The following is a 15,433-nucleotide window of genomic DNA, read 5'->3' as shown; positions in this document are numbered from 1 at the left end:
TGTGGTCCATGGTGATGTGGGTTGACCTATAATGCCTTTAGGAAGATAACTCCAGGATATTATCCAAATGACAGTGATGGAATAGCAATATATTTCCAAGTCAGGTTGGTGAGTGGCTTGGAGGGGAATGTGAAGGTGATGGTGTTCCCATCTATCTGCTGCACTTGTCCTTCTAGATGGTAGTGGTTGCAGGTTTGGAAGGTGCTGTCTAAAGATCTTTTGTAAATTTCTGCAGTGCATCTTATTGATAGTTCACACTGTTGGCAGTGGAGAGAGTGGATGCTTGTGGATGTGGTGCCAAACAAGTGGATTGCTTTGCCCTAGTTGATGTCGAGCTTCTTGAGTGATTTTGGAGCTGCAACCATCCAGGCAAGTGAGGAATATTCCATCACACTCCTGACTTGTGCCTTGTAGATGGAGTATGGGCTTTGAGGAGTTAGGAAGTGAGTTACTCATTGCAGTAATCCTAGTTTCTGATCAGCTCTTCTAGCCATTGCAGTAATAATGGCTAGTCCAGTTTCAGTTTCTGGTAAATGGAATCCCCATGATGGGATTCAGTGATAGTAATGCCATTTAGTATCAAGGTGTGATAATACATCTTGCTGGAGATGATCATTGCCTGGCATTTCTGTGGCACAAATCTCACCAGCCACTTGTCCGAATATTTTCCAGGTCTTGCATTTTTGGCATGACTGCTTCAGTATCTGATGAGTCATGAATGGGACATGGTGCAATTACTGGCAAACAAAGTGAAGTCACAGGTGGACAGGGGAGTGAAGAAGGCTTTTGGCACACTGGCCTTCATTAGTCAGGTCATTAAGTATAGAAGTTGGGAAGTTTTGTTGCAGTTGTACAGGACTTTGGTGAGGCTGTACTTGGAGTCTTGTGTTCAGTCTTGGTCACCTTGCTATAGGAATCATGTTATTAAACTGGAATAGACAATAGACAATTAGTGTAGGAGTAGGCCATTTTGCCCTTCAAGCCTGCACCACCATTCATTATGATCATGACTGATCATCCTCAATCAGTATCGTGTTCCTGCCTTATCTCCATAATGCTTGATTCCACTATCCTTGAGAGCTCTATTCAACTCTTTCTTAAATGAATCCAGAGACTGGGCCTCCACTGCCCTCTGGGGCAGAGCATTCCACACACCCAACACTCTCTGGGTGAAGAAGTTTCTCCTCATCTCTGTCCTAAATGGCCTTCCCCTTATTTTTAAGATGTGTCCTCTGGTTCAGGACTCACACATCAGTGGAAACATGTTTCCTGCCTCCAGAGTGACCAATCCTTTAATAATCTTATATGTCTCAATCAGATCCCCTCTCAGTCTTCTAAACTCAAGTGTATACAAGCCCAGTCGCTCCAATCTTTTAAAGAGTGCAGAAGAAATTTACAAGGATGTTGCCAGGACTCAAGTGTCTGAGTTATAGAGAGAAATTGGATGAGTTAGGATTTTTTCTTTAGAGCTTAGAAGACTAAGGTGGGAATCTTACAGGAGTGCATAAGATTATGAGAGGGTAAATGCACTCAGTCTTTTCCCAGGGTTAAGGAATCAAGGGCTAGAGGGCATCAGTTTAAGGTTAGAGTGGAAACAATAAAAGGGAACATGAGGGATAACATTTTACATAGAGGGCGGAACGCAGATGGAATGAGCTGCCAGTGGAAGTGATTGAGATGGGTACATTCACGACATTTAAAAAACATTTGGACAAATACATGGATAGGAAATGTTTAGAAGGATGTGGGCAAAGTGTGGGGAAATGGGGGTGAGCATGGATGGGCATTTTGATCGACATGGATCAGTTTGGGCCAACGGACCTGTCTCCATGCTGTAGGACTCCATGACTCTGACTCTATCTCCATTTATTACTTTATAATGGAGGAAAGGTAATTGATTAAACAATGAAGATTATTTGTGTCAAAGATACTACCCTGAGGATTTGCTGCAGTGGTCTTTGGAGCTGTGATCACTGATCTCGAGCAACTGGCTTTTTTTGGATAGGTATGATTCTGAACAGCGGAGAGTTTTTGAACAGACTCCCACTGACTCCAGCTGTGCTGGATCACCTTGATTCCCAACTCAGTCAAATATTAGCCTTGATGTAAAAGGGCTGTTATTTTCATCTCACCTCAGCTCTTTTTGCTGAGTGGTCCTGGAGTGACCCAATCTGAGCATTAATCAGCAGGTTATTGCTCAGCAAGTGCTGCTTGATAGTACAGATGATAACACCTTCTATCATTTTACTGATGATCAAGAGTAATTTTAATTTGTAATTTTCCACATTGTTGGATAGATGCCAGTGCTGTAGCTGTACTGGAAGTTTAGTTTATAGATCATTTTGGAGTATATTTCTTCTGCTGCTCAACCAATTCATGGGCATTATTTGTTTGTTTACTTACAACTTATTCTCAATTAAAATTGCACATGATGGATTTCAAGTCCAATTTCCCAGAACATTATGTTGATGTCTGGTTTATACATTCAGAAACAATACCACTCTGCTATTACCTACACTTGTTGTGGAGGCATCTATATTAAAAGCATTGTGCGTTGCCACATAAATTCCATGTTGTATTTGCTTAAAGGTTTCACAGACTTTAGCATCTATTGACCTTTGGTGTGTCAACAAATATCAGTAAAAACCAAGAATGTCAGAAAGGCCTGGGTGGTAAATGATCAACAGGTTCTCCACAATTCAGGTAAACAGGCTTCCCACTAACACTGACTGATTGTGATTTTGTAGGTTTGAAATTTGGTAAGGGAGAGACAAGTGACATTTCCTCAAAGCCTTGCTGCAGAGCTAGAAAGATGAGAGCTGAACAAGCTTTTGGTTTGTTTGTATGCTTCATGTTAGTTGATTGGGTAAGTTTTCCTTATGAATAAGTCATAGACAGAGGAAACATTATGAAGGTCCATGGGCTCTGATTTATATCTTGGATGTAGGCCAACCTAATGACTCCTTAGTAGCAAATTTAGAAAGTAGTTGTGAACTGCAACAGTTCAGAAGTACTGCTCTTTTAGAAACATATTCGCTGTTAATCTGTATTGAATTAGGTGAATGTAATGAAATGAAATGGGGTGCTATATTCCTTTGTAGGTTGGTCCTTGTGATTGGGATTTGCAACAGGATGTTGGAAAATGTAAGAATCAACTTTTGAAGGAAAAAATGTTCTTGTTATTTGAGAGTAATGACATTATCTCCATGGAAAACAAAATATTTAATTAAAGGTTATTGTCATATCTTATATCATTATTATCATCTCCAGTGAAGTGAGCTTAAAACATATGCAAATATTATCCAATGTGTTGCTAAGGCTTCAGTTATACAGCTATTTCCACACATACAAAGTAGTTTGGGGTGTCCGCTGATGTGAAAATTGTGGTAGACCATGGAAGCGAGGTTCCATAGAAATATCAAGTATCCTGAGGGAGGGACAAAAACTAAAGGTCATCACGTAACAATCTGACTTGTCTCCAAATGCATTATAACTCCACTCTGGTACAAAGCCAAGATGGTAGACTGAAGCTTCTTCAGAAGATCAGAGAGGAGGAAGCGGACACTCTCACCTGCTATTTCCTAATGTTATAAAGTATTCATCATGGAGTCTATTTGCTTGTGCCGTGCACCTTGGTTTCTTAACTCAGTATAGTTGGCAGGTGGTTGCTGGTTAGTATAACTTCAAGCTACTTCACTCCAAACTAACATGAGATCATGAGATATATATTTAATGCTCATATTTTGAAATTATGAAATTTTTGAAGGAACAGCAGGCAAGTGATATGCTCCACTCTATTGACACCTAGTCAAAGAAGATGTAAGCTCCCCTTGTTTCTGTAAAACTGCCCGATGGAAGTATTTATATCCCACCATAATGATGTGTTCTGTCTGTAATTAAATAGGTTCTTTTAAATGCTTGTTTTGAACAGTGAAAACATGAAAATATCTCCAATGTTTAGAAGAATATCATACGTTTTATTATGCAAAGCCATAAATGTTGTCTAATCATGATTGTAAATTTAGTAAAGCAATGGCATCTGTTATTAATGAGTGCATTTTATTTTCACACATAAGCTCCCCATTGTTCAAGAGAACATACCATGTCAATGTTTGCAAATCAGTGTTGAATATGAAAACAATGCCCTTTTTATTTATTATGATTGAAGATTGAGTCCCAGTCCTCCTTTGAGCCACGGGATCCTCAAAGTGGTGACCAATTTAAATCTACACAGTGTCCAGAAAAGAAATGGCAGATTTGTACGGATGGTGACTGGGTAAGTGATACAGTTGTCATTTATTTTTTTTTGAGAAATTATACATCGCAAATAGCTAAATTATGTTACAATTTTGCCTTAACTCAATAGGGCTCTAAATGTCCATCTGGGTGCAGAATGCAGGGATTAATCGAGACTGAGAATCAACAGAATGATAACAGGATCCAAGGGCTTCAACGAATGTTAGACATGTATTCCACAGCATTTAGGAACACTTATATTACTGTGACTGAAGCTGTCAACAGAATCAGACAGAGTCTGAGCAGGATGGGTGGTGAGTGGTTCCTCTGCTCATATTTCTTAAAGATTTCAGATTTAATCTCCATATTAATTAAAATTGATTGACAAACTCAAATTATCACAATAGTACATTCTTTGAGGATTTCCCCTCATAATTCCAGCCCCATTCAATTTCGATTCAAGAAATGCAACTTCAAAGTTCATTTGGATTTTGTTCAAACTATTAATTTATTTTAAATATACACATGCAGAACTCTATGAAAATCCAGCTAGAAGAATTTGTTTGTCATTTTTTTAGGACTTGGGGACACTTATTATCAGTTGGTGGATTATCTGAATTCCAGACTTACCATCTTGCAGAACAAAACTAAAAGTCAAAATCTCAGGTTAAAACGACTAAAAAATAACATATTAGAACAATTCAAGGTTGTCTTAAGACTGGAGGTAAGGATTTTTTTTTCACACATTTCTGGGGTGTGGGCATTGTTGGCTGGGCCGTCCCTACTTGCCTTTGAGAGGGTGGTGGTGAGCTGTTTTCTTGAACCGCTGCAGTCTATTTATTACTTATTTTGACAGTGTAAGTTTTTCATTTTGAAAGTTGCAGGTATTAAAGTCTGTCGGTTATATTTACAGTATTAATACTGAGGATTCTTTCTTCATCATTAACATCATACCTGGCAGAATTGATTGAATGGGATTTTCAAAAATCCTTGTCACAATTTCTGTTCAAAGTTCCAGTTTTTCTGAACATTGAATTGCTTTGGCAGTGTTGAAATCCATCCAGGGAGAAAATCTCCTTAAAACTGGCAGCCACTTGTTAATTGGTTCTCAACATTTAGTGACCCTGACCGAACAATATTTATTGCTAATCATCCAATAGTTGCCCTACGAAGGTGACGATGGGATTTTTTCCTTGAATCACTGGTAATAAGTGAATAATAAATAATAATTCTGATAACAAAGGAAAATGTTGTTTTCTATCTTAATTTTTTGTACCTATGTGTTAGCTTTCTATGCCTTATGTATAACAATACCAAGATCCCTCTGAATATAAACATCTTCCCATCTCAATATTTAAAAATAATCTGTGCTTCTATGTTTTCTTCCAAAGCTTCATGACTTATCACTTCCCCACATTATATTCCATGTGCTCTATTTTGAGTGACTCATTTAACCTGGCCCCACCAACTTTATAACAATAAGATGCCACTTCTTTGTCCACTCTCCTATCCTATTCAAGTCCTTCTGCAGCATCCCTGTCTCCTCAACACTATCTGTCTCTCCACCTATCTTTGTGTAATTTGCAAACTTAGCAACAATGTCTTCATTTCCTTTGTCCACAACTTTAACATAAAAGCCAAAAATTTGTGGTCCCACCAGGACCCCTGAAGAATCAATGGCTGCCATCCTGAAAAAGGCCCCTTTATGTCCACTCTCTGCCTTCTGCCAGTCAGCCAACCATTCTATTCATGCCAGAACCTTGTTCATAACATCATGGGCTCTTATTTAACAGTCTCCTGTATAGTACCTTGTCAGGGCATACTAGAAATAACTTGTAAGCATTCCTTTAGCCATGATGATTTCTCTTTAAAAAACACAGTTTGACAGAAGTTGTTTTGGAATAATGGATTTCCAGTTACATTGGGAGAGTTTACAAGCAAACTATGTAATGCATTGAGCTTTCGTATTCTGAAATTGTTTATTGGGCTTAGGTGAAACACTCATTGCTTGGGGGAAGAAATATTTTTCTTTTAGTTTCAGGTTGTCAGTTCTGCAGGGTTCTTAGCTGTAGCTCAATATGTAAGTCAGTTGCTCCTGAGAAACAGAGATGATAGTTTAGAATAGTTAAAAGTAGGTTTACTGGAAGTGTTTGGTTAAAACCTTGGACAAGTTATGTGAAGACCCAAATCCCAGTTACACAGTGAATTGTACAACAGACTGTTATCATTCTCATGCTCAGGAGTTCAAGCCAAAACTAGAGAAGATGTTCTCTCTGGTGTTTGTATATTCTTATGGTATATTGTTGGAATTGACAGAATTATATCTTTAACATGTGCTTCGAAAATGTTAAATGTTTGTTAATTGTAAATAATTTGATTCATTCTATTTTATCTTCATTTCTATTGTATAAAAAACTTCTGTTTTATAGTTAAATCCAAATCTGCAGCATTGTATCCAAAAGAGAAAATGCTGGAAAATCTCAGCAGGTCTGGCAGCATCTGTAAGGAGAGAAAAGAGCTGACGTTTTGAGTCTAACTGACCCTTTGTCAAAGCTAAAAAATGGGGAGAAATAGGGAGGTATTTATACTAGGTTGAGAGAAGGTGAGTCATGGCTCCAGAAGCAAAGGTAGCAATAAAAGATAGCAATTTTCTGCAGCATTGTATACTCCCTTCAAGGAGATACCACCTCATCAAAATAAAAAGAAAATCCATCAAGTCAGAGTTCAGTATGAGATCTGACTTGTCAAACAATAACATCAGCTCTGATTATTAAACATTCAAAACCTCTATGGTCTTCTTGCAAATCTTACACTTCTCCCACATGTAAATGGCACAAAATATAACAGATTATAATTCACTGTGTGTAATATATGTTATCAATGAACGTAGATGATACCCCATCATTTGATTAATATGTTTGGACCAAGGACCATGAAATACATCTTTATTTTCATAAGATGTTTTTGGAACTGGGTTTCAAGGATTTCATTTTAGTTAAGGAAGACATAGAAAGGCATAAATGTTTAGATGTTGACTGCCAATACAGGTAGCTCGATTAAGGAAATTTCCCGACTCTGTAGAAATGCCATCTTAGTATATAGGCTCTTTTGCACCCTGCTTCAGTCCAACCACATGGGTGCAGGATAGAGGCAGGCCCACTACACCCAGAAACAGACCTGAAGTAGCAATGAAAGCTGCTGAGTACTGGGGTAGCATGGTTATTATCCCTTTTATTATGCCTTGGTTCTCTGAGACTTTGGCCAGGTGTTTGGTTACATCTTAGGCACTACAGTTCTTGCCCCATCACATCCACTAGGCACTCTATGCACTCATGCCAACTCAATGTCAATTCATGCTTCCATCACACACCCTTATATTCCCCTTGCTAACTTCCCCAATGTGCATTATATGAAGAGTCAATTAATCAATCATAGTTACACTGGAATGAGTGAAAGTAACTTTCAAAAAAGTAACGATCTCGAGAAAAAGTGGTTTTCCAACAATAGTGATTGACAAATGTGTCAAAAAAAACAACCTTTGAAGTATCAATAACAGAGCATGGAAAGCGTTGCCAGCAGCAGTTGTGGAGGCAGGGTCATTGGGGACATTTAAGAGACTCCTCGACATACATATGGTCACAGAAATTTGAGGGTGCATACATGAGGATCAGTGGTCGGCACAACACTGTGGGCTGAAGGGCCTGTTCTGTGCTGTACTGTTCTATCTATCTATCTATCTAGAAACTTTAAGCACCTGACACCTCTTAATCTTATGCAAATTGACATTGAGACAATGATAAAATAGATTATAGACAAAACAAATGATTACCTCAGAGATGTCAAAGTCAACAGTTCTTTTGGACCTGTACCGACAGACTTATTCACATTATCCTATTGTAAGAGTCTGTGTTTTCAATCAAGCGTCATAATGCTGTTTACGGGCATGGGAGTGGGTGGGCCATGTGTTGCAGTATTGGCATGTGAACTATAAGGTTCCATGGGTATGGGTGGTGGGAAGGAGTTGCCATTGAACTGACATAAGCTACAAGGTGGAAGGTAAGAAACATGACATAAACTTTCAGAAGGTTCCCAAACCTAGACTCTGGTTCATAGCTGCTCTGAGGGACATTGAACCATGACTCATAAGGATGGCATGGTGACTCAGTGATTAGCACTGCTGCCTCACAGCACCAAGGACCCGGGTTTGATTCCTGCCTTGGGCTGACTGTGTGGAGTTTACACGTTCTCCACGTGTCTGAGTGGGTTTCCTCTGGGTGCTCCAATTCCCTCCCACAGTCCAAAAGATGTGCAGGTCAGGTGAATTGGTCATGCACTTAACACAATGGACAATTTAGCATTAGTCAGGGGTAAAAATAGGGTGAGGGAATGGGTCTGGGTGGGTTGCTCTTTGGAGGGTCAGTGTGGACTTGTTGGGCCAAATGGCCTGTTTCCATACAGTCGGGAATCTAATCTAATCTAACCCTGTAAATCTGGCCGAATTCCATTAAATCTGCACAGTGCTCAGAGGTGTATCATTTGCAATGGAGCTGGCCGGAATGGGTGTTAAAATCATCACCAGTGAAAATTGGGGGTTCTGGAAAGGGAATATGAATCCCAGAATTGAGTCCTATCTGCTATGCAGAATCACTCTCGTTCTGTGAAAATCAGGGCCAAAGATTAAAATGACAAAATGGGCCATTTGATCCAATAATTTATAATAATAATTATCTAATTGTCAATCACATTTCCCCACCCTGTTCTCAATATCTCTTGGTCCACATTCCCTTCATCCCCCATTCGCCCAATGTAAACATGCTTCCGTTTCAATCACGAACCTTGGAAGTGAATTCCATTGTCTCACAAGTCTCCGTGTAAAGACCTTCCTTTGGCTGTCTGTTTCGTGCTGCTTACAATTAATTTTGCATCCACTGTATCTTTATTCTTGAGGCCAGTTAATGGGAAAAATCAGTGGGCATTGTGTAAAATGGGTGACCAATTCACTACCAACTTTTTTTGTACTACTGCCAAAGAATAATTTCACTCAATAATCTTAGAGTCAGTCCATGTTTTCCTTTAAACAGCTGATTGATACGCTGCTGAATTTTGTAGGCCTTCAATAATGACTCAGTAATGTAATTCATCCAAGGGAATCCTTGATTAGATTATGGAAACAGGACTTTCAGCCCAACAAGTCCACATCAACCCTCCAAAGAGTAACACACCCAGACCCATTCCCCTACTCTAGATTTACCCCTGACTAATGCACCTAGCACTATGGGCAATTTAGCATGGCCAATTCACCTGACCTGCAACTCTTTGGATTGTGGGAGGAAGCCCAAACAGATACAGGGAGAATGTGCAAACTCCACATAGACAGTTGCCTGAGGCAGGAATCAAACCCGGGTCTCTGGTGCTGCGAGGCAGTAGTGCTAACCACTGAGCCACCGTGCTGCCCAGGTTATCTCTTTCACTATTCCTTTCACTATCAAGTTGCTCTTTGGGAATTCCATGGCTATAAAGCTTTGAGGATGCAAGGAGTAAAATAGAAACTCTCATTCTTCCCATTAATAATTAGTGTTGCTTGATTTGAATATTCTTTCTTCTTGTTAGGTTGACATTGACATCAAGATACAATCTTGCAAAGGGTCTTGTGCAACATCAGTTGTTTACAAAGTCAACAAAGAGAGCAATGCCCAAATGGAGAAATCCCTTCAATCAATGACAGGCTTAAAACTGGACAGGATTGTGGATGTCAAGCCAATACATAAGCTGAAAATGAGTTTGATGAAGAAATCTAAGAAAGGAACTAGTTTCAAATTTGATATTGATCATGAATATCCTAGGTTCTGGGAGGATGTCCACACTAGGTTAATTACCATAGAGAATGATGTACCACATGCAACTTCACATCTAGATCCTGACTTTTACAAAGATTCATTCTTAACTTCTACGCCAATGACTCCAAATATTATATCCACTATCAAAGGTGTAGACACTCATACAACTAGCATGAAGGGTAGCATTGTGCCCTTAACCCATGGACTAAATAGCACAGAGAAAACCTATGCATCCTTAAAGCATGGTAGCCTTGATAACAGAATTGAAGAGCCACTTTTCACAAATGTTTCAGCCAAATCAACCCCTTCATATAGTTCTTCTGCCACAAAAACAAACCACTCCGTATCTGGTTCTAAAATTGTCATAAATCAAACTTTCACCAAACACAATGACATACAGACAGTCAATCAAGGTGCTTTTTCTTATTTGTCATTACTCAATTCAGGACAAATAAATTTTAAAAAGATATCATTGCAGCAAAGAAGTAAGGGCTCTTTTGTTAATTTAGCTCAAAAAAAGGCCAACCGTTCTAGTGATTTCAACAATTATTCAACTTTAGGGCATTTTAACAATTCTATAACAACTAACAACAGAAAACATACCTGCGCTTCAACCGAAGAGGTGACAAGTTCCAAAGACAATGCACCTCATACTGAATCTGTTAACGGTAGCTGTGGCCATCAGTCCACCAATACAAAGGATTCTAAGAATTTTTCAAAAGTCTCCAATACCACCCAAGTTACTTTGGACTCAAACTCATCTTTTGATGATGAAATTGGAGAGGAATTTCTGAATTTGCATGCCCCTAGCTTTAAAGTACAGAAGATTGAAGACTACATTGGCAAAGGTATGATTAATTATAACTTAAGTTAAAATTTGTTGCTTTTTTTCCCACAGATCACTATGCAGATCAAATCAATGAACTGTGTTCTACATTGTTCGTGGATAGGCATTCCTGATTGATGACTGTAACTTGTTTTTCAAACACAGTAAAAAAAAATCATAAGCTGATAAGGTATAAGGTATATAAATGTCTGTTGAGTATAGAATTTATTTGTTTAAAAATATCTAAAAAGCCTTCTGGAAAGTGTGTTTTGTGATGCTGACAACCAGATTGCAGGGAATATATGTTTAACAATGGCTTATTTATTTGTGTCCAACTCAAACTGCTGTTCAACTACTCTCAATATGTCCAGTTTAACATGCATTTTAACATTTGTTTTCAGATTGCAATGACATCATACAAAAGCATGCATTTGGTGATGAAGATGGTTTATTCAAGATAAAACCTACTGGCTCTGCTGGCGTAGTGACAGTTTACTGTGATCAGAGCACTGGACTGGGTGGTTGGGTATTGGTTCAGCAGCGAATGGATGGATCAGTTCACTTTAACCGATCCTGGGCTGAGTACAAACAAGGGTTTGGTAGCATTGATGATCAAGGCCATGGAGATATTTGGCTGGGAAATGAAATCCTCCATTTACTGACACAGAAGGAAAGCATCTTTCGTGTAGAGCTAGAGGACTGGTCGGGGAATGAGGTGTTTGCTGAATACACTGTAACTGTGGGATCTGAATCAGAAAGCTATAGGCTGAACATTGCCGATTATGGAGGAAATGCTGGGGATGCATTAATATCAGGAATATCTCTGGATAGTGAACATACCTCCCATGCAAGCATGAAATTTAGTACTTATGACAGAGATAATGATAAATGGGAGGAGAACTGTGCAGAATTCTATGGAGGAGGTTGGTGGTACAACAGTTGTCAATCGGCTAATCTAAATGGAATTTATTACAATGGGGGACTGTATGATCCCCGTAACAACATGCCATATGAAATAGAAAATGGGGTGGTATGGGTCCCTTTCAAAGGTGGCGACTACTCCCTTAAGGTGGTAAGAGTGAAAACTCGATCAAAAGCTTCAAGTTAGACCAAGAGTTTCAGTTTCAGTTGTTAACTAGTACAAGTGTTATGTTTGACTTGCACAGAAAAATTGACCTCTCATCTGGATGTTTCATCTGGAATATTGGAACACTTGAATAAATTGTTGAAAGATCTGCACAACATTAAATAAATGGGTAATTGTATTTCATCTAATAGATAATCATGAACAATGTCTTCATTGTTCACTCATTTTTCATTCAAATACAGTCAAGAACACATGCCAGTTGTGTAATTGGCCATTCAAGGTCCAATATCTTCAAAATGGTACAAAGGCATGAAGACTAAAAAGCAATTTGATTCAATAGACCTAGTGGGATTCAATTGTGACAACAGATTCAATATCATAACCCACCAAAGATTGTCCTTAGTCTTAGTATTCATTGACTCCTGGAAAGCAGGATGTAAGTGGCGAAAGGATTAGTCTTAATTGCATGTTGTGTGAAGGTTTCAGTCCAATTAGTAGCAATCATACTCTGGACTTCGTAGATTTTGGAGTCACTTTTGTTGTGCAATTTCATGCTACATTCAATGTTTGGGTTTGAAGGCAGATTGGTCAATGAGAAGGCAGGATCAAGAACTGTTTTTAAGCTAAGGCTTCTTTGGAATTCTGTTTTGTTGCATATCAATATTAAATACATGGCAATTTGAGATATATCTGCTTTAATATAACTGATAGATTGTTGAAAGTCTATCTCTACTGTGTCTCATGTTATCAATTTAATTGAATTTCATCTTATCTATCGATTGATCTTCAGTCAACCTGAATCGGCCCCATGCTGTGCAACTTACACTTTGTAGGAAATAGATCTGTGGCATTACCATGAGCCTGTTCCAGTCTCCTAATCCCCTGATACACAGAGTTTACCTTTAACTTGAGATAATATCAGGCAGACATTCTAGTGCATTACTGAGGGAATGTTGCACTGTTGGAGGTGCTTTTTTGCCCTGTTATATTCTATGGCATTCATCTGAGGAAGATTAGAGGAGGTACCCCAGTGTCTTGGCCAGACACAGCAACGCCCCTCCCCCAAGTCCCTCCTCCCTACCTTTTATCTTAGCCTGCTTGGCACACTTTCCTCATTCCTGAAGAAGGGTCATGCCCGAAACGTCGATTCTCCTGCTCTTTGGATGCTGCCTGACCTGCTGCGCTTTTCCAGCAACACATTTTCAGCACTAAAACCAAACCAAACTAAGCCAAACCCTAAACTGGGAGAACGGGCCACTCCCTTTCATTGTACATGTGTTTTTAAAAAAACACATTTAAAAGCTTCTTCAAGTATATAAACCCTTTATAACGCCTCTGAAAAAAAACAAGGACAACATAACCTTGGAAAGAAGTAGCATCATCCTACCTCCCCCTTAAAAAAACATCAATATCTAAAGATGGCTTCATTCTTCAAACCCCTTAATTGTACATTGTTAGTATACTACAACACACATATATACTACATTGCATATAACATGCAAACTGCACCACTTCATTTTGTTTTAGTCCATTTACTCCTGCCACCGAATGCCTTTGTTTCTCATTCAAATCTCAACAATTGTCGGCAATCACGATTTTTGTCCTGCCACATGCACAATTTTCAAATTGAATGACTGTAACAACAAGGTCTATTTAAACAGACTAGCATTTTTGTCCTTCAATTTCTCTACATACTTCAGCAGGTTATGGTCAGTGTATATGATTGTCTGAGGAATGTTACTGGTAACATCAACATTGAAATGCTGCAATACCAACACCAAGCTCAAAGTCTCCTTCTCAACTGTTGAATATTTCTGCTGATGAATATTCAATTTCCTGGAGAAATATCCAGTAAGTCTTTCTATCTTGCTATTGTTTTCTTGTGAGAGCACAGCACCTACACCCACATCACTTGCATTGATAGCCATCTTGAATGGCTTTGCATAATTAATGTGGCTGATACTGGAGCAGTGGTTAACGCAGCTTTCGGGCTGTCAAATGTTTTCTGACAGTTTGTTGGCCATTGAAACTTTTTGCCTTTCCTTAGCAATTCAGTGAGTGGAGTAGCTACACTGCTAAAAATTGGTATGAATTTCTGATAAAATACACTCAACCCCAGGAATCATAGTGCTGCTCCTTTTGTCGATGGTATGAGAAACTCCCCAATTACCTTTGGTTTTGCATTCTGTGGGGCCATTTGTGTATATCGGATAACATGGCCCAGGAAGGTGATTTGGGCTTTGGCAAATTCATTTTTAGCCAGGTTAACTGCCTCCCGAAGTTAATTAAACAAATCTGATAAACGTTGCAAGTGTTCCATGTATGACTAGAAATTACCACCTCATCAATATATCCGACACAATTGGGTAATCTGCCTGGCGCATTTTTCACACCAAAAGGCATGACTTTAAACTGATATAGTCCATTTGGCTTCATGAAAGCTGAAATTCACTTTGCTCTTTCTGACAAAGGGCCAGTATCCTCTGAACCAGTCCAATTTAGAAATATAAGTTGCTTGTCCCACCTTTTTAACAAAATCTTCCAAGTGCAGAATTGGAAAAGCATCAGTCTTTATAACTGCATTGACTTTGCCATAGCCTGGTTTTACTATGAATAAGTTCGAGTCACTGTAACTCACTTCAATAATGTCATCTTGGAGCATGCAATCTCCTTTTGAACTTGTGCCAAGTTTAGAGGGTTATGCCTATAAGGATGTTACTTAATCAGAACAGCATTTCCTTTATCTACATCATGCATAATTAGGTTAGTAATTCCCAGCTTATTTCCAATGATCTCCCCATGTGATAGTAAGAACTTTTTCAGGTCATTTCGATTTTCCTTTGGAAGGTAACTCAGTAACTTTTCGCAATGTTTGACAACTTCCTCATTGTCCAATTTAATTTGAGGAATGTCCAATTCAGAATCCTCTGAACTTGGCTCCTCCCTCTGGGTTGCAACCAATAACATGGGCGGCACGGTGGCACAGTGGTTAGCACTGCTGCCTCACAGCGCCAGAAACCTGGGTTCAATTCCCACCTCAGGCGACTGACTGTGTGGAGTTTGCACATTCTTCCCATGTCTGCGTGGGTTTCCTCCGGGTGCTCCGGTTTCCTCCCACAGTCCAAATAAAAGTGCAGGTTAGGTGAATTGGCCATGTTAGGTGTTAGGTCTGGGTGGGTGCGCTTCGGCAGGTCGTTGTGGACTTGTTGGGCCGAAGGGCCTGTTTCCACACTGTAAGTAATCTAATCTAATCAAATCTAATAGTCTCCTTTGGCTTTTCTTCCCTATCAAAATACCTTTAGAGCATATTCACATGACACACTCTGTGAGATTTTTTTCTGTGTGGAGTTCTTATCAAAAAGTTCACCTCACACAATTTCCTATTGACTTGATAAGGTCCACTAAATCTTGCTTTTAAATGTTCACCTATCACTGGAAGTAACACTA

The 15,433-nt window shown here is 39.1% G+C and overlaps 1 protein-coding gene across 1 annotated transcript; it reads left to right on the top strand.

The window, feature by feature from the left end:
* Positions 1–2,741: 2,741 nt before the first annotated feature.
* fga (fibrinogen alpha chain) lies at positions 2,742–12,673 on the top strand. The gene is made up of 6 exons (XM_043697907.1): positions 2,742–2,866; positions 4,169–4,276; positions 4,367–4,550; positions 4,815–4,960; positions 9,847–10,921; positions 11,301–12,673. The coding sequence occupies exons 1-6, from the start codon at positions 2,813–2,815 to the stop codon at positions 12,005–12,007; spliced, it is 2,274 nt and encodes a 757-aa protein (XP_043553842.1). The 5' UTR covers positions 2,742–2,812; the 3' UTR covers positions 12,008–12,673.
* Positions 12,674–15,433: the final 2,760 nt, after the last annotated feature.

The sequence above is a fragment of the Chiloscyllium plagiosum genome, chromosome 1 (genome assembly GCF_004010195.1).
Source record: "Chiloscyllium plagiosum isolate BGI_BamShark_2017 chromosome 1, ASM401019v2, whole genome shotgun sequence".
Classification (NCBI taxonomy): Eukaryota; Metazoa; Chordata; class Chondrichthyes; order Orectolobiformes; family Hemiscylliidae; genus Chiloscyllium; species Chiloscyllium plagiosum.
This window is presented reverse-complemented; position numbering and strand designations above follow the sequence as displayed.